The sequence below is a fragment of the Sander lucioperca genome, chromosome 3 (assembly GCF_008315115.2).
Source record: "Sander lucioperca isolate FBNREF2018 chromosome 3, SLUC_FBN_1.2, whole genome shotgun sequence".
Classification (NCBI taxonomy): domain Eukaryota; kingdom Metazoa; phylum Chordata; class Actinopteri; order Perciformes; family Percidae; genus Sander; species Sander lucioperca.
Window position 1 is genome coordinate 6059022 of NC_050175.1, and position 24551 is coordinate 6083572.

Sequence of the window (24551 nt, forward strand, 5' to 3'; positions counted from 1 at the left end):
TAGGCAGCCAGCTAATTTTCAACTGTAGTCCTTTGGCGAGATGTTTTGGAACCAGAAACAGCAAGACATCAGTTAAAAATGTACAGACAGGGGGCGCCTGGTTAGCTCACCTGGTTGAGCATAACCCAAAACATTTCCTTAAAAAATTATAAACAGAAAACAACAAGGCACCATAAAGACAGAAGCTTTCTCACTATAATCCATGCAGAGCAACATAAAGCAGCAAGACATTAGTACATAAATACATCAACAGTAGCCACATTCAGTACATGTAGCCATGCAAGCAAACATTTGCAGTATTACCTTACTCTTATGTTTTTTTTTCTTCAGTATGACAATATGATACAGTTCACCTTTATGTTTTTATACACTAAATTCCTAGTTGGGTGTGTACCTCGGTTTTGGGGTCACGTTAGGTATTTTTTCGGTACAAGGAAAACAAAAGAAAAGGCACAAAATAACTTTGAGCAGTGGCTTATTGGCAATACTTGTTACTGTTTTAGTAAGGCATTCAAATACTGGCATATTGTCAAAAATAAAAAATAAATAGCAAACATAAATAACACAAATGTCAGTAATGCGCCATCGTAACACTATTTTTTTAAATTTACTGTAATTTACCCCTGAGTAAAGACTCACTGAGATTAAAAATCCTTTTAAAAATTTACAAATTAAAAATACAAACAAACATTGTTTCGGTGGTAGTCCCGCTACAGTAGGTGTCTCCAGGACCACATTTTGCCACACACACACACACACACACACACACACACACACACACACACACACACAAACACACACACACACACACACACACACACACACACACACACACACACACACACACACACACACACACACACACACCATTGAAAGTGCGTTTCACTGTCTTTGTGGGTACCCGTCATTGACATAATGCATTCCCTAGCCCCTTACCCTAACCTTAACCAACAACTAAATGCCTAACCTTAAACCTTTTTTAAAAAAACCATAGACCCTATGGGTCTAAATGAAAAATACTAAAATGGATCCACTTCTCTTTTTAATCTAAGTTTTAAAGGGTATTTTTAGAAATAATTCCTCCCATTGCTCTGGTCTCCTCTCTCCTTAGGTTTTATCTGGACCTCCTCTGCAGCACATCATACCCAATCTTTTAACCCCCTGCATGCTTTCTTTTCTTTTCCTTGTTTTTCCTTTGTTTTCTATTTTAAATGACCTTTTTTATTGTTTTAATCCATATTTATGATTAATAATAACTGTATTTGTTGTAATATTTCCATATTTACATCTTTTATAGCATGCTTCTCAGATTTTATTATTCTTTTCTATTTTGGGGGGTTCAATTTCTACCTGCAGAGGGGGTCCTACCTAATATGTTAATGTTTTGATGATTTTTTTAATAAATATTTTAAAGATGCTTCAGTTGTCCTTTATAACTTTTATTCTGCCTTATCTATATTTTAATAATTTGATTGTGTTTCTGTCTTCATTGCTAATATTTATTATTATTATTATTATTATTATTATTATTATTATTACAAATTGAATTACTTGCCTCAAGATTTTAACATGATGATACATTTTATGCATTTTACAAACAGTGTGGTTTTATTCTATGATGTATTTTAAATTATTTATGGTTATTTATTGTGTGGCACGTTTTACTTTTTAAAGCACTTTCAAACACAGCATTTATTACTATTTTTTAATGGTATGTGTATATATTTTTTTTACCTCAAGGGCAAGTAATTCAGACAGTATTTTAGACCCTTTAAATATTGTTATTTAAATTTTTGAGAATAAATAATGTCTTTAATATTGGGTTAAGAATTTATCTTGTATTGTATTGTATTGTATCTATTTATTTACATAACTATATATATATATGTTGTATTTATTTAAATTTTTTATTTTGTAATGTCTTTAGGAGAGAGACCGAGGTAGGTGTGGAGTTGACCTTTTATTTAAAGTTTTAATCTCCCGCTGTCCGTCCTGTCCAGTGGTTCTTTTAACCTGTTTTTAATATCTGGCCGTCTTTTAAACTGCTTTTTTGTATAACCGAACCCGGCTTTTTTAAGGAGATTTTTAAGTGTTTTATTCAGTGGTCCTCTTGTGCCCGTGCCCCTCGCAGCGCCCATCCTGGGCGTTGCATTTTAACCCAAACCTAACCATAACCTAATTCTAACCCTAATCCTAAACCAAGTCTTAACCCTCAAAAAGCCCTTTAAAGTTGTGGGGTCCAGCATCTTGGCCCCACAAAGCTGTCCGGACCCCACAAGTAAACTGTATTCTCGGGTTTTGGACCCCACGAATATAGTTAAACAAGAACACACACACACACACACACACACACTCTGACTAACATGGTGAAAACAATACCAGCGTTGCTGTCACAGCTGGCAAATATGACTATTGAAACCAATATTAGTGGCAGATTAATAAAAAAAAAATGTGTTCAGACATATTTTGTAATGTCATGATCAGGTTTATATGAGTGCTAAAATATAATTTGAGTATGGATATCAGCACTATGGAGACTGTGGAGAGTTGTAGTTGTAGTCTCAGTCAGTTACTTCCACAGTACTTCCACATTAATATTAACCATAAATGGTTGGACATCACTGTTTTTTTTTAACTCAATAATTTGAGCAATATTTTGTAAGTACAGTATGAACATACAGGTTCCACTGGAGTAGCTGATATTGTCTCTGGACTGATTGGGGATTAATAAAGTTTTCTGGATCTGGATCTGGATCTGAGAACCTCAGTATGGACACATTCAGAAAAGACCACTGCCCTCCACTGGACACAGTCACAAACTACAACACTCACAATAAATATGGGGCCAATAGACCTTTTTCACAGTAGACATTTTGACTTGTTATAGTAGGAAAAGCACTGCTGAAATTGATAACCTTAACGATTCCAACAAGTGTCCCAGTAAGCTATTTCAGTGAATCAGCATGCACAATACCAGGGCCTCTCCTAAGTGGAATGCAGCCATCATTAATGGTTTTGAATACACCTGTGCTTTTCCTACTAATGCTGCGTTCATAGACATCGGAAAAACATTTTTACGAGTGAAAACGTCATCATTCACGTCCCTCCCTGTGGGAATCAGAGGTGGGAAACTCCAAGGGGGTAAGCTTCTCCTCACAACACGTACCTCCTATGGCGCCATTTTGATGCTAACAAGCACTCACCCCCAGTTAGCATCCCACTGATGCTAATTGCCATTCATTTTGACGTCACTTCGACAGCGAATAACTTAACATCTCAATCGTTTAAAGACTTTATTTGTCCATTGTTTAGTTCTAAAGAAACACGACAATGTATAAAAGGCTCCATTACCTTGTACCTCACGTTATGGCTCCGTAGCAGACGTTTTTGTAAAAATAGGCTAACAATTGTGTCATAACCAAGGGACTTACTGTCGCATAGTAGAGGAATTACCGTATAGTACAGGAGAAGCTCGCAGGCAGTTTCGCCTTACATTAGCTGTTTAAGTGTAATTACTAATGTTAACTAGCATTTTAGTTAGCAATAATTAGTGTGCCTATGTTATCTCCTTACATATACCTACGCTCTCCGTCTCTGCAATATTTGGAATGATTGAGATTTCTCTTGGCACAGCTACCAGAAGACTTACAACTTTCAGACACGTTGCTCACGTCACATCTACGTCGTCTCTCTCAGTTGGAGGCTGCGCAGTAACACTCAGCGCTCACCGGAAAAGTGCTTTCACTGGTCTCCGTCCAGAGCAACGACATCTGTTGGTCCATTCTTATATACTGTCTATGGTTACTCCCAGGTGGCATGAACGCAACATATGACATGTCAACATGTCTGCCGTGAAAAAGGCCTAGCATTCGGAGATTTGGGAATGTGTACAAGAACATCTAAATGCGTATAAGCGTGTACAGAAATCTACAAATTGTCTTGGCTCAAAAAACAATAAGAGTTTGAGTTTTTGAGTTTGTGAAACAATGTTCACAAATAATTCCAACGTCTGTAACTGTAAATCACACAGAAAAATGTAGAAAGTAATTATGATGTGTATGTGTGCACAAATGAAGTTACACAAAGACTGAGAAAAAGAGAAGTGCTGAAAAATGCGTGAAGCTCAGCACTCCAGATTCCCACACTGTGTGTGACATCGAAGTTACACATGCAAACACACACAGTATGACCTTTGGCCCTGCTTTTACACACAAATCCAGCCAAACAGAATTACGTGTGGTTTTAGGACCAGCTATGTGCTGGAACTATTTCTTACAGTGACTGTGTGCAGCTTCTCGGAGACAGTGAGACACAAACAAACAAATGAGATAAATGTGTTTATCAGTGAGCTTCAGAGGTGTTGGTAGGCGTGTAAACTGTGGACATCTGTGTCCCCATGTTTCCAGTCTTTATGCTAAGCTAGGCTAACCATGTCCTGACTCCAGATGTGTATTTCACAAAATGGTGAATTATGTCTTTAACAGAACACAAGCGAACAGCTGTAGTTGACTCGTTATTTTGTGCGTGAACAGTTTGCAAATCTAGACTCTGTCTTTTGGTGGAGCAGTCAAACAAGGTTCAGGGTGTCTTGGTCTATCCACTCCAATGACAAATTAATTGAAATTATTATTTATTTGTAATTGAAGAAATATAAAATCCTGTGAGGGTGTGGTAGCAACCTGTAAAGGTTTATATAGAAAAAACACACCCAAAGGATGTACCTAAGGTACATACATACAAGTGCATTTTAAGTATGTGTTCAAACATTTCATATAAAGTAAGTGTAGAATTATGTTTAGGAATAAAAAAAAAGAGAGGAAGAAAATGGAGACAAACCGAATGAATTGCCATATTTACCGTATAAACAACAGTTTCTAAGAATAAAAAATGTTATAGACAGCAGGGTTATTTCTAAGTCTATTTGTATATACATAAAACATAACACAGAGGAATCCATTAAATCTACATTTTCATTAGATAACTCATCAAAATGTAATAGATAACTGACCAAGGGATGTTTTATAAAATAATATAATATATAAAGGAAGATGCTTAGCCTGTCTAGTTGGTTTATTATGGAAATGTAAATTATTAACAAAATAATATCTGAAACTGTAAGGTATATCGGTTTTTATTTATTTACTTTTTTAAACATGTTGTTGAATATAGTCAAGAACTGCAATTAAAAATCAGCCTGCATTTTAAAAGTTAATTCCTATAGAGTCATACAGTACAACACAATATATATATATATATATATATATATATATATATATTGGGTCCTTGTAAATTAGTGTTAGAGTGTGGTCTAGACCTACTCTATATGTAAAGTTTCCTGAGATAACTCCTGTTTTAATTTGACACTATAAATCAGAGATCTTCAACAGGGGGTCCGGGGCCTCTTGGGGGTCCTCAGAGTTACTGCAGGGGGGCCACCAAATTATTGTTAATTTTTTTTAAAGTTTTTTCATAAATGAAAATCTCTTAACATGAATCCAACATATTATTAGCAAATATAAATCAGCCTATTTGTGGAAAAAAAAAAAACATTGATGATAGGCTTACTGGCCTATAGGTAAGGAAATCACTAAGGTCCACAGATCCAGTTCATCCTAAGGATTCCCTCTGCCACATGTATGTTTAACATTATAACATGATTGATAAAAACATGCCAACAAATATTAATAGCTCAGTATGCTATGCACTAAAAATGTATGTGTAAAAGCTTTAGGCCGCCCAAACTTTATTGTAGGCCTGGTTTAATATGCAACTTAATTTTATACAATATTAGTAGTAGGGGGTCCCTGCTCTGTCTCACTCTCAGTTAAGGGGTCCTTGGCTTAAAAAACGTTGAAGACCCCTGCTATAAATGAAATTGAATGTTAGCTGTGGGTGGAATGAACAACAGTCCCCACTCCACATTTGAATGCCTGGCCTTGTCACAGTTTCCTGCTGTGGGTGGGCTCATACTGACAGCAGTGTGCTGAATGTCCCACACTGATAAGAGCAGAGGGGCGTGTTTTTTCTCTCTCTCTCAGACAGAGTGACAGATGTTTCAAACTCAGACTCTGTCAGCTCACAAAGATAAGTTAAGTGTGTGGGAGGATAGCGAGAAATGCTGGAGAGGACATTTTACATGAATCAGGACAGAACAGGATTTTAGACAGACTTGTGGCACATGTTCCCTAAATGTCCTCAAAGCAACCCCAGTGCCATTAGAAAAGTCTGTAAAATGTATTGATTATTACAGTGGTAGAAGAAGTATTCAGATTCTTTCCTTAAGTAAAAGTACTTATACCACACTGTTAAAAAAAACCTATGTTATAAGTAAGTCCTGCATTAAAAATTACACTAAAGCAAAAGTATGTAAGCATCATAAGGAAAACGAACTTAAACTATTAAAAGGAAAAAGCTCACATTTTAGAAAATGGTCCAAACAGTTCTGTCAATCAACAAGGTGTTTATTTGTCTTACAGTTTCAGCTGGACTTGTAGGCCGTTGCTGTATATCAGTGGGTAGTTTCATTTATGAAGAAATATTGCATTTTATAAACTACATGCGTTTTGTGTGCAGAAATCTTAATTTGTAAAGTAACTAGTAACTGAAGCTGTAGTACAGTAGTAGTACAGTACTTGAGTAAATGTACTTTACATTTGTGTCACCTATTGTGTGCAAATATGAATTGAATTATATTTTGTTTCAATTGTATCTCACACCACAAGCTTCAAAGCCTTTTTCACATGTATGGCGTAAACTCCTCCTCGGCAGGCCATAGCCACCACTGAGGTGACTTGGTTATTCTTTCTGTGAATTTTGCCAACCTAGGGAAGTTACATTCTGTGATGGCCTAGGCCACACAGGTTAACCCTTGTGTTGTCTTCAATTCGACCATGCACTTGTCGTCTTGAAAATTTTCACTTTTTCTGACTTTTGGCGCTGTTTTCAATGTTTTTGGCCCCTTTCCCCCCGTTTTACACTTCCTTACACTACCATGTATGAACGTCACTTACACCAACTTATTCTTAGTTTTACACTTATTTTTGGAATTCATGGTCAATAAACCTTATTTATAGGAAATTATACCTAATCCTGGAGATAAAAAAGCAGAAATTATGAATTATTCAGACTAATAATAAAGGTAGGATAATCACAGAAGGGTCAATGTCAACGTTCAGTCAGGATACTGTTTTGAAACATTTAGATTTTTTTTTCAAATGCTAAAAAATTGAACAAAACACCTAAAATTCAATGAAAGTAGAGATCCGATCTTTTGTCGTACTTGCGATGCACGTTGTATGGAATCATCCGTGTTATTTTAGGGTAATTACAATTAGGTAGTAACAAAGAAACCCATAGACGACACAAGGGTTAAAACAGCCAGCAATGGTAATATGGTACACAATTTCACCCCATGTTGTTAAGTACACACATTAATTCATTGTGCAGTCAGCCACAGCCCAAACAATTCAGGCATCAAAACAAACACATTACACTGTTTGGTTAATTCATAATCTATGTTGATTTCCTTTATACTTTACATTGTTTAAATGGAGTGCACTCTTTTCTGTCTTTGTTACCATGCTGGTGGTGAGGGCCTTCCCGGTGCAGAAAAGGCGTGTCCAAGGGTGAAGGACTGTTATATAGTATGGTCTGCCAATTGGGCATTTTAGGCCTTTATTTGATAGGAAAGCTTAGACATTAAAAGGGAGGGAGATGGGGATTGACATGCAGCAAAGGGCAGCAGATTGATTTTTAAAGGGCAGCCACTGGGACAAGGACTGGGCCTCTTTACATGGGGCGCACCGTCTACCAGGTGAGCTACTTTTTTTGGACTTTTTTCATCAGGTTTTTGACATACTATACTGTAACTTTCATATCACTTTTTCGACATGCTATACTTTGACTTTTTTATCACTTTTTTCCGACGTACTATACTAAGACTTTCTGACATACTATGCTATGACTTTTTTATCATTTTTTTCGACATAATATACTATGACTTTTTGGACATGCTATACTATAACTTTTTGATGTCACTTTTTCGAAATACTGTACTATACTATGACTTTTTCGACATACTATCTATGACTTTTCATCGTTTTTTTTCAAGGTTCTATACTAACATTTGTTTTCGTCAAACTACAATATGACTTCTTTCGACATGCTATACTATGACTTCTTTTTTTTAATATTATTTTTGGGGCATTTTAGGCCTTTATTTGATAGGATAGCTGAATTCTTGAAAGGGGAGAGAGAGGGGGGAATGACATGCAGAAAGATGCTGCAGGTTAATTAAAAATTTAACCCTGGCTTTTCACTTTTTTTCTACATATACTATAACTTTTTAGATATCACTTTTTTGACTTTTTATCACTTTTTTGGACATACTGAGACTTTTTCATGACTTCTTATGACTCTTTTTGACATACTATGCTATTACTTTTTATGACTTTTTTTTCGACATACTATACTTTGACTTTTTATGACTTTTATTAGACATACTCATACTTTCAGCTAGAAAGTAAATTCAAACCGTACAATGTTCTACATCTTCTACATTATTAATCCTTTAAAGCAAACAATTTAGTCATGCCTTTCAAAAAAAATTCTTTAAATATTCCACATCTTTTTTTACATAAGTGGTGTTATTCAACTTTTCAACGAAATTAAGACTAATTAAAACCACCCCCACTTTACTCCTTCTAACGCAGTTAAGTTAGCAAACCAATCCATTATCCCAAGATGGAAATTGCACAACAAATATACAATACCAGGAGTGGGGTTCGAACCCACGTGGACATTTGCCCATTGGATCTTAAGTCCAACGCCTTAACCACTCGGCCACCCTGGTACTGATCATTTACAGACAGGGCACTGAAACAATCTATGGTGAACAGATTTGAGAAAAAATGTTTGCTGTGTTTAATTCTCACGATAAAAGACAAAACACCAATTAGTGCCCTCGAAGGATTGTTTCCATTGCATTTGGAGTGCAATCCCTTCCCTAATATTGTTATTCAGTTACGCATTGACACTCATATAGGATGGATGCTTACGGCCTAAAATAAACCTTTTGTGATTACACATGCGTTATTACTCGAAGATACCCAACAGTTTGAGAAAGATCCTTTTGTCTATGGTGGTATTGCTGACTAACCAACGCACTTATTGTTACCAACAGTGGGGTTCAACCCCACGTAGGTAATTGTCCATTAGATCTAACGCTTCTATTGCTGCTACACATTGCACTTAATTTGGGGCGAAACTTCTTTGGTCACGAATATTCACTCTGTATCCCATTCACTTCCATTGAAGTCCTAACAACGGACACATTTTAGCCTGCCTGTGTTTCATGTCTCACTGCAATCTCTAGCCGATCTACCACCTTTGTTCACCTTTGACCGAGCAGACACGCTAGTTCAACAAATAGACACTCTGAGGAACTGTTTTCGGAAATTGAGGATTAGTTCTTTAGCATGTTTTATTACTATTATTATAGATACAGCACCTACAGTCTTTGCAGTTTGATCCATGTATTTTATGACTTGTCTCAGAATGTATATAAGCCAAACAGAAGGAGGCAACTGCACTTAAACACAAATATATTAACAAGAGAGAGGTTCCAACCCACGTGGGCATAAGCCCATAGGATCTTAAGTCCAATGCCTTAACCACTCAGCCATCCTGGTTGAGATCAGGTTCACACAGTGCATCTAAACACATTTTGTGAAAAATGTTGATTCTGTATAGGGTTGGTAATGTTGACAAGCTGGCAATATTTGAAAGTAGCATCTCCTCGGGGCTCGGTCTAACCCCTCCCCCTGCCCTCGGTGCTCTCCGTGGCAGGGCAACTTTTGCTGAGTTTTCTTGCTGAGACTTGCAGAAACTCTGGCGCCGTGCATTGAGCTCAGGCTCGTATACGCGTAGAGCCATTTCATTGGCTCTTCCCAAGCGGACTGTGAGGCAGTGATTGGTGGGCGTTTTTACAGGATTACAGCGGTTACAGATGACAAATCATTTCCCCTCCTTTTTCAGAGCCCATACGTTATTTATTGCTGACAGGGTGTAATTAAAAGTGTACACGTATATTGAAAAAGTTACCAACCCTGCCTTTAAAAATCTACAGCAGTAAAATGCCACACACATTAATGCAGCAGTAATATTAATGCAGAAACATCAGATATAATAGTAAACACTGACAGGGAAGCTTTTATTGCATGATGAGTACTTTCATACTTTAAGTACATTTCTGAGAATATATACACATTTTTACTAAGTTTTCAATGTAGGACTTTTACTTCACAGTGTGGTATTAGTACTTTTACTGCAGTAAAAGATCTAAATATATATATATATATATACAGTCATGTGAAAAAATTAGGACACCCATGCTAAAGTTGACTAAAAAGAGGAATAAAAAAATCATCTTTTGGAAATTGATCTTAATGCCTTAATTAAAAAAATGAGGAAAAATCCAAACTTTAAGGACACCAATTTTCTTTGTGAATGAATAATGTATCGTAAATAAATAAATGTTCTTCCTTAAAATACAGGGGACATAAGTAAGTACACCCCTATGTTAAATTCCCATAGAGGCAGGCAGATTTTTATTTTTAAAGGCCAGTTATTTCATGGATCCAGGATACTATGCATCCTGATAAAGTTCCCTTGGCCTTTGGAATTAAAATAGCCCCACATCATCACATACCCTTCACCATACCTAGAGATTGGCATGGGGTACTTTCCATAAAATCATCTCTCAATTCAAATCAAACCAGCTATTTGGCTAACTGAAATAAAACCATGCCAATCTCTAGGTATGGTGAAGGGTATGTGATGATGCAGGGCTATTTTAATTCCAAAGGCCAAGGGAACTTTATCAGGATGCATAGTATCCTGGATCCATGATATAACTGGCCTTTAAAAATAAAAATCTGCCTGCCTCTATGGGAATTTAACATAGGGGTGTACTTACTTATGCCCCCTGTATTTTAAGGAAGAACATTTATTTATTTATTTATTTTATTGGTTTATTTGATAGGGACCATGCATATTTACGAACATTGTTGTATAAAAAACACCATGTAAATATGCCAGAATTAGTAAAAATAACCGCAGTTATCTGCACTCCCTAGGCAGGTGAGATAGGACTAACATAGAAACAGCCAGCAGTCATACAGCACTCATTTGCTATAAATTAAAAGGTACACATAATAGTAACATATACATTGACAAAACAAACAAAACAAAACAAAAATACATGATGACAAAGACATTATTCATCCACCTCTATACTGCGTTTAAAGGGATATTTCACCGCTGGAAAACTGAATATATCTTTAAATTGAGGCACTTATGTAGTATAAATGTGAAAAAAAATTGAAATTGGTGCCTTCTAGGCCGAGAAAAGCCAGGAAATGTGTTTTTTGGCTCATGTGGATGAAAGACACCAAATCCCAGAATGCACTTGCTTCGCTGCTCTGAGTCCACTCCCAAGCCACGCCTACCGTTTACAGACAGACAGAGACGGTCAACTCAATTCAACTGTGTTTTATTGTCATTTCAACCATATACACGAAACAACGTTTCACTGTGGCTCAAGTGGTTACACAATTCAAATATATAATAACGACATTATATACAAACGACATACGAAACACATTATATGCTCCGTAAAGTTCAGCTAACACGTACTAGAATTAGCGCTTGGTAGGCTGTACAACACATTGGAGACGAGACAGCAGGTCTCATATTTCAGACATTGCAAAGTTATACATTGTTTGTCGGGCTATTTCGTTATTAAATTCACTTCTGATACTTTTTTTAAGTAGATAGCAGCTAGTTAGCTTCATTTTCAGCATAACTTTCGTATATTTACGGTTTGAATTTCGTCATGCCACTTACATAACATATACCCCAAGGTCTTATAAAGCTAACTATGGTGTCCGATTTCAATTTAATGAATTTTTGTGAACATTAGGGGTTTCGTTAGCTGCGACTGTCCCTCTAATCCTATGTGTACAGATAGTAGCTAGTTAGCTTAATTTTCGGCATAACTTTGGTATATTTACAGTTTGAATTTCGTCACGCCACTTACATAACATATACCCCAAGGTCTTATAAAGCTAACTATGGTGTCCGATTTCAATTTAATGAATTTTTGTGAACATTAGGGGTTTTGTTAGCTGTGACCGTCCCTCCAATGGACGGAACATATCCAATGGATATGCTCTGTCAAATTCAGCTAACACATAGCTAGCTACTAGCATTAGCGCTTGGTAGACTGTATCACCGAGTATACAAATTTGCGTGTAATGTAGAATGGTCGGCATTTAACAGTCACAAACTCCACCAGCAGTTAGCAGTTAGTTGGATACAAGCAACCCCATTTCTGCACCAGGCAGTCCGTGTTAACACAGCTCACCTCCACTAGCTAGCCTTACCCGGCGACAGAGCTAGTAGAGTAGTTAGACTGGTAGCTGGATAGTCCGTAGCTGAATAGTCCGATACAGCAATTGTTTCCACAACAACAAAAACACAGCAGTCTCTGAACTCGCATTGGGAGTTTCGTTGGTTGGATGTAGTCCAGTTTGTTGTCTAATGAGCGGACAACAAACACGATTTTGCCACCCACAAACTCGTTCAACGTCCCCCGTTGATGATGTCCCTTTACCGGCCAGAGGCTTCGAGCAGCACAGCTGGTCTCCATAGCCGGCGGGCGAAGCTGTGTTGAGTATTCCGTCTGTAATAAAGTGTCCTGCATATTCTCCGATCTGTACCAATGTATCCCGGTGGTACACGTGTGCGGTAGTTTGAATGCACATAATTGTTGTTCTAAAATTTCCTTCAGGATGAATAAATCTATCTATCTAAAGTTTTGATGCTGAGAAGCCACGCTACGCGAGGATTCAAGATGGCTGACACTCGTTTTGTTTCATGAAATTTCGCAGAATGTCAGCAGTCCAACCCAGTGAAGTATCCCTTTAACAGTGACAGAGAATGGGTGATGAAATGTGTGAGAGTTAAAAGTGAGTATAGCATGAAGGCTAAATGTAGCATGAAGGCTCTGACATCTGGTGAGGCTGTTATAACAGAATGAACATTTCAACAATCACATACTGTATGTGTTATGTTTGAGTGGCCATGCATTTTATTGACTTGTCCATAGCCTTTATTGAATTGCATAAGAGATTTAGAACTATTTTTGTAGTTGCACAGAAAAAGGCTCACACACACACACACACACACACACACACACACACACACACACACACACACACACACACACACACACCCGGGACAGATGCAGTGTTTCCCACAGGTTGCAAGGACTTAAGATTTTCCATTAACAGTGATAAGGGTGTGCGGCTCTGTTTGTACAATTTGTTATATCATGTTTTTCTTGGAATACGTGACCACCAGTATAAAAACTCTCACTTGGTAACAGCGAGATACTTGTCTCTTCGGTCTTTCAGGTAACAACCCCATCTGCACACTTCATTGTTCATACACACAGTGCCAGGGACTTTGGTGACATTTAAAGCCTGAGTCTGCATGGGACATTGAGATTTTGCATTCAGAGTAATATGGATTATATATTTGTGATGATGACATGCTTTTAAAAAACTAACTTTTATTTTGTGTATTTCCTCAGTGTGAATTATGTTTTCACTTCATCTCCTTCATCCTCTCTGGTTCTGTCAGGTCTGTTGCAGCCATGTTGGTTTTCTCCTGGTCTCTCGTGACCCTGCTGTTGGTGTCCTCTTCCTGGGCCGAGGTAAAATACCCCAGAAACCCCGTCATCTCACTGACATGACACGAAAATGACATGACATGCATGCAAACATTCCAATCAGAAATCAATATTATAAATGTTAATATGGAAAAAAGGGTACACATTCCAAAAACAAGTTATACAAAACTTTTATTTGATCTGAAATGTCATGTTTTCAGGTTGAAGCTACAACGAGGATAAATTCATTCAGAAGGAGGAAAATTAATAGAGAAAACATTTAATGTTTAATCAAATACTAGAGACAATATATATATATATATATATATATATATATATATATATATATATAAAGTTGCTATATATATATATATATTTATTTCAACGACAAGGCAATCCTAAGTACTTTAAATGAAACATTAAAGAGCAATTAAAAACATTCTATAAAGAGAAAAGAAAAAGAAAACAAGCAAAATTAGAGTAAAACATGTATAAAATATAAGAATAATAGTGTTTGTGTTGTCCTCGGGTCAAATTTGACCCGGTTTCAAAGTTCTTTATATCAGAAATATGGGTTTCTTTCAACCAAAATGCCCAAACATTACATGGATGCATGGATGTTCTTTGCAGGTGCAATTAATGATTACTTTCATTGAATTTTGGGTGTTTCATTCAATTTGTTTAACATTTGAAAAACATGTTTAAACGGTTTTAAAACAGTATCCTGACTAAACTTTGACATAAACCAGTCTGTGATCTACTCAACATCCTTTGATCTTAACTATTAGTCAAAATCATTCATCATTTCTGCCGTCTTAACTCAAAAATTAGGTATAATGTCATATAAATTAGGTTTATTGACCATGACTTTAAAACAAAACGTTGAAAAAAGTGACAAAAATGCTGAAGAAAAGTTCAAGCTACTCTCTCAGAAAGCCATAAACCAAACAATGGAGTCTCAAACTTGTGATGTTACATCACATTACATTTCATTTACCTGACACTTTTCTCCAAAGAGACTTCCAGTAAGTGTATTCAACTGTGAAGGTACAAACTCAGAACAGAAAGAATCACAAAGCTTAGCTTCAAATAAGCCAAACTACAAAGTGCCACATGCAAGGGCAACGTGTAAGAGCAAATTTGTTTTGTAAACCAAAATTTTCTTAGTCTAGGTGCAGTTGGAAGAGATGTGTTTTTAGTGTGGAGTTGCTTCATAGAGAATGAATAATACCCAAATTATATCTATGATAAGGGCCTGTTTCTGTACTCCTCTTAGTATTTCTTGTATGAATTAATACAGGAGGCAGTGTGGCAGTTGGTGGACACCGCTTCACTTGGAAGCTCACTGTGCCTTATGTGAAAGTCTGTTTGCCTCCCTAAGTACATTGTTAGAAGCAACATTGTACATTTTTATCCCTACATTTTTTTTTACCAAAATGTAGGAATATTTGTGCCGGTTGCGGACATGTAACCGTGGAGTTCACCGGACTTAAACTTTTGGCTCTGTTCATATCGTTAGAAAGGACACAACATTCCCTACATTTTGATTTAAAATAAATGTATGAGAGTAAAAACTGTGGATGGTATAGCAAAGTAAAAATAATTTGCATATGCTGCTCCTCACTCAGTCAGTTGGATCCCCAACTCTGAGTCTGTACATTCTATCCAAAACACACTAATGTAAACATGTCAGAAGGGCTTTTTTTTTTTAAAGCCTCAAAGAAGGTTGAATATTTCAAAAAGTACTGATGTGATTTGAAAGTTGAATACTACCCTAACATTTTAAAGTTTGAATAGAGTTTCTCGAAAATTCTGAATAACCAAACATAAACTCCTCCTCCCATTATGGAGACTCTTTACTGTAGACCATGTTGTCCTCTCTTTTCAGGACAAACAGCAGATTTACTGTTAGCCAGTGTTATTCGGATGTGCACCAAGTAGTAGGCACACTGTCAAAATCTCTTGTGGAATTTTCTAGTTCTATTGTAGTGTTCTCAGTTCTGAAACAGAAAATGTATCCAAGAACATTCGCCCAGGTGCTCTCAGTGTGTAGAACATTCCCAACCTTTCCCAATATATTAGGGACTTTAGGCAGTGACGGTTGAAGGGACGGCCATGGCGTTCAAGTAACATTTCAATAGTTTCCTGACATTGTAGCCCACACAACCGGGGAACGACTGGTTTGCCATATACCCACTACTACAGAAACCTGTTGGAATGTTTCTGGAACACCGTAGCAGTGCCTTCAACCATCACTGCTTTAAGTCCCTATTGCCTATGGAGCCATTCTCCAAAATCCAGAGTTTATGGATTTGGGAGAAATTCATGTTCACTAATAAGTCTGGACTGTCTTAGACCATGGGCATCGCACTTTTTGAATCTTAAAAGGTAAATATTGGCATGTCAAATGGATATTGGGAAGTTCATTTGAAAATGTCAAGATATAAATTGCCTTGCGTAGATTTAAGTCTGACATTGAAATAGATTGAGGTTCAAGTATAAAGCTACTGTACAGAGAAAATTTGCAACAATACATGGAAATGACATCAAACTAATCCTGCCCAGCACCAAAACGGCAGCACATAGCAAGCACAGCTGATTGTATTCTGTCTTTGTGACTGAGCTTCCATAACATTTTGCTCTTCTTTTCCATGTCACCGTGGGCGACTGCAGGAAGGTAAGAATGAAATTATAGCCCCTCTTTATCCAGCTTTAAACAAAAGCTGACCACTAGGAGAATTATGTGACATATTCAGCTAGCTCCATCCTCGAAGGTATGGGGGTGATCCGAAGCTGGACAAATTCGTCAAAAAATTAAAAAATTGGAAGCACAAATCCCAACTAAATTAAATTTAATATCATTAACTACAAAAGGAAACAGGCTGGCCGTGCTGAACTGACCCAGCTGACCCGCTCCCTGGCAGTGCCCCGACCGTGCTTCAGTGCCAGTGGACTCTATTATTATAATTAATATACACTCATTATTATCATTATTATAGATATCTGTATTGTTTGTTGTAGTTGTATCGGTGGGGGTAATAAAGTAGCAGTAGCATTTTTGATTCATTGTTTATTGATATTATTTTTGATTGTTTAATTTATGTATTTTTATTAGTGTTTTTCATTTATTTAATTATATATTTATTTATTCCCTATGCTCCCACTTAGTTCCCCAGCCCTCTCTTACCCATCTAGCCTTTGTCCCAGAATGACACGCACACACACACACGCGCACACACACACACACACACACACACACACACACACACACACACACACACACACACACACTCAACAACTGACAGGCTGACTGTGTGAACACACACAGGCACGCACACACACACACATACACACTCATGAGCGCACACACACACACAACCACACTCAATAACTAACATCTCCTGTCCTGTAGTCACCGCTGATTGTTTAGTTCTGTTTTTTGTTTCTCTGTTAATGTTTGTCTTTCAATAAAAAAATGTAAAAGTAGTTTAAAAAAAATGTAATCTATTTGTGTCACTGGATATTTAACGACTGTATATGTGATGATTGAATATGAGCAACCAAGTGATTCTGATGTCATATACCATGTATTGTGCAGATGTTGCTACCCTTGAGGACTTTTCAAAGGAGCTGCCTGTTGGTCAACTGCTGGAGAGAGCCAACAGAGACCGCAGTAAGTCCAGCCTTTCCTTAGCCTAACTATTTTATTTTAGTCCCCTAAACCTTAACCATGTTGTAGTGGCCATATTTTATTTTATTTCAAAAATACTGTCACTGAATGCAAGATCCAGAGAGAGTGATCTGTATAAATAGGCCTACAGTATGTGTATTTATTTGTTATACTTCACTTACACACTCTGTTTACACTTTACAATCTACTTACAGAAGATTGTTTTTTTCATTTGGGTTTTGGGAGATTGGTCTTTTCATCAGAATAAAGCATAGAAAATCTGTTTAGAAATATAGGAAATATTGGACAGGATTGAACATTATGTAATTCTGCTAAAAAAAAAAAAAAACTAAAAAAACATCACATTCATTATTAGTTTCACTTGTTTTCATTTTAAACAGTGCTGGTTCCACGGTATCAGAGTTTTTGGACATTCGTCATGGAAACATTAATTGGTCATGTGACAAGGGCTGGGAAAGTTAGCAGAACAGGCAACCAAGTGACAGTACTCCAATGGAAATCACAATTGTCAGATTGACAGTACTCAAGCCCATGGATTGGGGGGGGAGTTTTTTTTTTTTTGGGGGGGGGGGGGGCCAACCCATGCCCCCCTTCTAGCCACGCTCCTGCTGTACACCAAATTAATCATTTCTAACCTACTGTGTATTTCAAACTCACACCTGTGTTGGTGTTGCAGCCCCTGACTTTGACGAGCCCACCCTGATTGGAGGAGACATCGCTGTGAAGCCAGGGGCCGACAGAAACGCTGACCCCTGCACCTCCACAGGCTGCCTGTGGCTAAAGAATGCCGATGGGAATGTCTACATTCCCTACTACATTGCCAACCACTACTGTAAGCACTCATTGTTTTGTTTAGATTTATTCCCACAGGGATGGATACATTTTACATTATATTCACAGTCACAGCTAATTTAGTTGGACTTTCCTGTGAATATTTTGATTTTCGTACAACCCAAATACACTGTATGTGTGTATTAGAAACCAGTGAATTACCCTTTAGAATCTAATCTGAGTGTGTAAAATCAAAAAATCCAAGACTCAGCCTTTTAATCCAGTGTATGATTGTTGAATGCATATTACGATTTTTATTTATCTGTCCTGCCAGCCTCCCGTGAAGTGGCCATCATCACTCGTGGACTGGAGTCTTTCTCTTCAGTTTCCTGCATCCGTTTCAGACCCTACCAGAATGGTGATCATGAGTGGTTGAGCATCGAGTCCAAGAACGGGTAAGGGTCCGGCCGTAGGTTCACAACTCAACGGCAGGGTTTTAACCATACACGTGGACTCTGTTCTTACTGCAACCATTTACACCTTCAACCAGTCTTGTGCCTGTCGTACATGGACTAAACGTCTGTCTAGAAGCCTCTGTTGTAAAAGTTGCCTATTGCAGCTTTAAAGCATCTCAGTCCTCCCTTTCATTCACTTATAATGAAACACAGATTACTTTACGTTTAATTAGCTACAGAAAGTGCATGCTTTGAGATGAGTATTTTAACCAGGACTTGCTCTGTTAGGCCTCCTGCACACTGCCTGCGTGCCGTGAGCGTGTCAGCTGCGTGGCGTGTCCGTTTTTATTTCACCTCCCATGTTAACAGGTTAGAGCTTGCACACTGCCTGCGTGACTTGCACGTCTCAGGCGTGGCTCAAGCCGCCCCGAAAACGCGTGAATGCTAGAAATAGGACCGACGCCTATTTTCCAGGCAAAATAGAATACAAAAAGATGTTTATATGTCATTTTGACACGAATACATTTAATAAATGACATTTTGATGTTTGAAAGTCTCTAGGTTTTGACATAAATGCAGATATAAATGTAATTAAAAATAATAATAATAATAATAATAATAGCCTAATAATAATTATCGATTTATAAATATTGCACCTGTCAATACAAAATGAAATATTCTGTAGCCTATTTTGCCGTCAATACTGCCGACATTGTCTTTGCTGTAATCAAATCAGTATAAACAAAAGATTGACAATATAAAGTTGAAGAACACGCTACTATTTCATTTTATCAATGGGAAACATACATGTTTACAGACAAGGCTAGCAGCAGAAGCGCCGCGTCAGACACATTTCTGGTGTGCAAAGACATAGAAAACGCCACACAGCCGCCACGCAACTGACACGCAACAGAAACACCACGCTCACACCACGCCAGTGTGCAGGAGCCCTTTGTCCGTGTGTTGTTGTTCTCAAACTCCGTAAGCTTCGGGAAACAACAACAAACTTCGAACTAGCAAGCTACATGCTGAAAATGTTAAGTTTTGAAGAAAAATTTGATCGTGCAACAAAGCAACAAGATAGGTCTGACAATGCAAGACTAATTCTCTGGTGATGTTTGCTTGACCAAAACCATTTTAAGCAGCCACTGATAGTGATCAGTGACTAGTAAAATAAGCAGGACATACAGAATATTCATGTTTGAATAGCAAAGATCTGACAGAACGCAGCACACTCTCTTACACTGTTGTTCTGTGAGGATTGTAGCAGCTCTTCCCTTTACACTTCCACATGGTAATATCTTGTATGATTTCTAAAACTGCTTGTTTGTATGTTTATGTGTCGCCAGCTGCTACTCCTTCGTTGGTCGTCAGGGTGGTGCTCAGACTGTGTCTCTGGCCCAACGTGGATGTCTGTACCATAGCACCGTCCAGCACGAGCTGCTCCACGCCCTTGGCTTCAACCATGAACAGACCCGTTCCGACAGGGACAGCTACATCAAGGTGTACTGGGAAAACATCCAGGATGGTTAGAACGTTTCACCATCTATCACATGACTTGTTTTTAGTCTCTCTTAGAGGCAGAACTGCTGTAGAGGCAGAAATAGTCTCATTGTTTGAGTTAAACATGATTGATAGGAGAAAAGCAGAAATACATTAAACAGAAATCAAATGAAAAAAAAAAAACATTTAAAAAAGAAGGGAGCTCTGATACTACTGACTTAGACGGAAAATCAAACATTGGTGAAAAAGGAGGAAATGTATGCAGAACTGAGACAGGAAGAGCAACAACCACCAATTTTCAATTTAGCAATTTATCATTCAGTCTATAACATTGTCAGACTAACGATGGGCAGTTTAAAAAAAGGGATCAAAATCAATGCAATGGAGTTATCATCTTTTTTAATCCATACATTATTTGTCCCTGTCAAAACAAGTGCTTACATTAAAGGTATAGTAAGTGATGTTAATCCAATACACCTTTTGTCAAATTCAGCAAATATCTAGTCACCTAGCACTCTATTTTCTGTAGGTAGAACTGCAGCTTAAAGCATTTCAGTATGGGCGTCATTATTTAGCTGTGAGAGCTGATTATTACAATGTTTATTTGGCATTCTGCTAAACTGCTGGTTCTTTTCTATCATCCCTTGAGCAAATGTTTGTGGTTAACTATTAAACGTAAATGTCTGTCAACTTACACGTATATTTTCTCTCGTCTCCGCAGGAATGTCGTACAACTTCAACATAATCAACACTCTGAACCAGGGAACTCCTTATGACTACAACTCTGTCATGCAATATGAGAAGTATGGATAACTTCATGTTTTATTTACATTTTTATTTATCTTTCACAGCCCTTTTACTGCATAGAAGTACTTGTTATCAGTGCCTGTGCTTTCCTCACTTTTTCTTTGTAACTTTCTGACAATTATTATCACACAGGCAGCTTTTGCTCTTATAGGAGCTACTGCTCCGACTAGCAGGACAAGTTGAAGGCTCAGCTAAGTCAGACACTTAACTGGGTGACTTTAGGGAATTCTACTATCTGTATAGATGGCCTGTACAAGAGCTTGTGTTATCAGTGACTCTGGAGGAAGCAGTATAACCAACCTGAATCTGCTTTTAAACCATTATCGCATCACACATCAAAGAACTAAAGTCGCCACAAGCATCAGGGTTTGTTTCCCTCCAGGTCATCAAACCCAAGCTCAACCCGCTTTGCATTGTGGTATCTGTGATTCTCCAGGTACGCCTTCTCCAAGAACAACCGCCCCACTATGATGCCCATTCCCGACCCTAACGTATCCTTCGGCCAGGCCACCCAGATGAGCAAGAATGACATTGATAGGCTGAACAGGCTGTACAAGTGCTGTAAGTATACTGTGGCTTAGCTGGATGGAAGACAAAGTACAAAAACATTATAGAATCACACAGTCGCAGTAAAGCTCTACGGACAGCAAAGTCAATTCACTGCGGTGAAAAAACTGAAATAATACATTTTTCAAGTCTGTTTCAAACCAATAGTCAGGTGCCTGTATGAACACTGAAAGACTTTTTGCTTGCTGTGATCATTCCTCCCATGCTGGCCCTGATGAGATCCTTTCCTAAAGGGCTTCCAGTGTAAATGATGGGGGACAAAATCCACAGAGCATGGACAAATTACACATTGTGTTGTTTAATGATGAGGACTTGTTGTCTAGGATGTACGGAGCTCCTAAAGGGACATGATGATTTTTTTTTCTTTTGGTGCGCACAAGAAACTTTGTAATGAGCACAAGATACTTTCTGTATCTTTCTTGTGAGCGTGCGAAAGTTTCCCGCGCTCATGAGAAACCAATCTAAGGCTAGCAAAATGATGCTAACGAAAGTACTGCTAACATTATGTGGCTAAAGTTAGTATTTCACATTCACAGCATGAAATCGGTTAACAATTGTCTTGTCATCTTTGCGTTTGTTAATGACAATGACAATCACACTTTAGCATTGTTCTTCTGAAAAAGCTCCGTTATTGACATGCATTTCTTCTACAGAAACTGCACGTGACCTTTGACCTGACACCCTGATGACATCAGAGCGTGCCGATGAAGCAGATCAAGGGTTTTGGGTGGATGGCAGTTTGGGCTGTCCTGTAACAATAAATCTGTAACTTCATAAGCATTAAACACTGATTGCCGCTGGACTGTTTCATGAAAATGGCAAAGACCATAGGCACTTTGTAGATTCTGAGGATGTTATTGAGACACATTTTAAATATCATCTGATTTTATTTTCATATCACATAAAACAAATCAATCATCACAGTAGTGTAAGTAGTTTGATGGCTTCTGATCAGAAAATAAAGCAATTTCCCTTGCAGTATTACAATGCATTCCTAATCATTTCATTTGATTCTGAACCAGAAAACATAGGAATAGTTAGAATTTTGGAAAATATGCTTTTTCATTTTGTGGGGAAAAATCCATGCCACTCTAATACCTGTAAAATATGAGGCGATGGCCAACAGACTGGTTAGCTTAGCTTAGCACAAAGGCTGGAAATGGGCTAGCCTCTTAGCATTCTGCCCCCCTTTTTTTTTTTTTTTTACAGGGTTAGGGAAAGGGGGTAGTTGTAGTAGGCAATAGTTAGAAAATCAGATATCACGATATTCTTGACCAAATACCTCGATATTGATATTGCGGCGATATTCTAGGGTTGACAATTGGTGCTTTAACAAAATATCTTCACACTTAGATTTTAGATAAATAATCATCAGTAATGAGTACATAATGTCTAAGTGGGGAAAAGGCAAATAATAGAACAGCTAGAACAGTCTGGTAAGTTCAGAAAAGTACATCACTTTACTGTAATGCAGCCTTTAAAACCAGGGAAAGACAACACTTATGTCATATCACGTTATTACGATATCCAAAATCTAAGACGATATCTAGGCTCATATCACGATATCGATATAATATTGATATATTGCCCAGCCCTAAAAGGGGGTGTTCAGGGGTCAACAGATCAACAGAAGAACATAAAGTGTAGTGAAGAACATCATCTGAAAGCTGGGAACCTGAATATTCATTTGAGATGCAGCTCAGCACTGTGTCAAGTTTCTTTAGTCATAAATCATTAATAAAAAAATTATTCTGAATAATACTGAATGAATTGTGAAAGTGTCTTAAGGCCTAAAATAGATCAATAAACTAATAAAGACAACAAGACTTTGAGGGACACCACAGAAAAACCCACGCTGTGATTTGGTATCCAAAACTTTTGACATATGGAGATTTCCGTTAGAATGGCATTTTTAAGATGGTATTAGTATCAAAGTCAAATTTTTGGTATCGAGACCACTGTAACTACTTTGGGGACTAACATCATCACACATGAAAAACTCTTATTGAATCCCAACACATTCTCACTCCCATCTCGTAAAATACGGACGCTTGGTCAGGTGCCTTTGGCGTTGTTATTGACGCAAAAAGTCTCCTTTGGCGTCATAAGTAAACGCGCTTGGTCGGGACTATTGGACACTTTTTGACGCAGTTAGGTTAAGGAAAAGATGGTGGGTGGGCTTATAAAAGGTACGTTTCCGTGACACGCGGAGGAAGAATGGGACAGTTGGGTTCAGGAAAAGAAGAACGGGACAGTTGGGTTTAGAAAAAGAAGAAAAGGACAGTTAGGTTTAGGAAAAGAAGATGTGGGTTTAGGAAACGTGACGTGGGACACAAACTCCGGTCTCCAGGGTGAAAGTCCTGGGTTGTTTGGATCACCACCACAACCAGCCTCCCTCCCTAGGCGGAATTTTGGGCTTTAAAATTACTAGCTACCACTGACGCTCTTAATACTACTTCATCTTACAGCGCCGCGTAGCTGCTGCTCTGCCCGGTGTGTTCTACACACACGCTGAAGGGTGCTTTTTGCGTCGTATCTGACGCTGAGAGCCACTGCCCAAGCGTCAGTATTTTATGAGTTCTGAGTGAGAACGGGTTGTGAATTCACAAGTGTTTCAACTTTCCAGTCAGACCCAATTTATACAACTCCAAGACTGTTTCGGGACCCCAGTATGCAGAAATATTCAAATCCACCATTACATATTACAATAGGAGGAAATAACACATTTGTACTGAATGAGAACAAGTGCATTTTTTAGTCCCAAACTGCATGGGATTAGCATGAAGTGGGCGTGTTTGTAAAGGGGAGACTCGTGGGTACCCATAGAACCCATTTTCATTCAGATATCTTGAGGTGAGAGGTCAAGGGACCCCTTTGAAAACAGCTGAAAACGTACTTACTTTTGTGGTATATTGACAACCTATAACATTCTATACACTTTGTTTTAAGAGTTGGTATAAGGAGGATGCATGAACTTTACTCTACATTTACTGAGAACATCTGGAAATTGTTAACATGAGTAGGG

The 24551-nt window shown here is 37.9% G+C and overlaps 1 protein-coding gene and 1 non-coding gene across 4 annotated transcripts; one reads left to right on the top strand and one right to left on the bottom strand.

The window, feature by feature from the left end:
• The first annotated feature begins 7744 nt into the window (after positions 1-7744).
• On the top strand, positions 7745-22507 carry LOC116045234 (high choriolytic enzyme 1-like). 3 transcript variants are annotated; one of them, XM_031292761.2, is made up of 10 exons: positions 7745-7813; positions 13705-13777; positions 16406-16409; positions 17331-17405; positions 18100-18255; positions 18529-18649; positions 19999-20177; positions 20874-20955; positions 21396-21520; positions 22180-22507. In XM_031292761.2, coding segments are annotated over exons 2-10 (804 nt in total). In that variant the 5' UTR covers positions 7745-7813; positions 13705-13717; the 3' UTR covers positions 22182-22507. The 3 variants fall into 3 exon arrangements, with proteins under 3 accessions (XP_031148621.1, XP_031148620.1, XP_031148622.1); XM_031292760.2 differs by lacking the exon at positions 7745-7813 and adding an exon at positions 13422-13475; XM_031292762.2 differs by lacking the exon at positions 7745-7813 and adding an exon at positions 13509-13581.
• On the bottom strand, positions 8769-8851 carry trnal-uaa. Its single transcript has one exon. It is a non-coding gene; the product is annotated as a tRNA-Leu (tRNA).
• Positions 22508-24551: the final 2044 nt, after the last annotated feature.

What these genes read in the sequence shown, in the direction of transcription:
- LOC116045234 (XM_031292761.2), top strand. Translation starts at nt 13,718, where the DNA reads ATGTTGGTTTTCTCCTGGTCTCTCGTGACCCTGCTGTTGGTGTCCTCT. An exon ending in GAGAGCCAACAGAGACCGCA is followed by an intron (nt 17,406 to 18,099) that starts GTAAGTCCAGCC and finishes TTGGTGTTGCAG; the next exon opens with CCCCTGACTTTGACGAGCCC. An exon ending in TCTGTCATGCAATATGAGAA is followed by an intron (nt 20,956 to 21,395) that starts GTATGGATAACT and finishes GTGATTCTCCAG; the next exon opens with GTACGCCTTCTCCAAGAACA.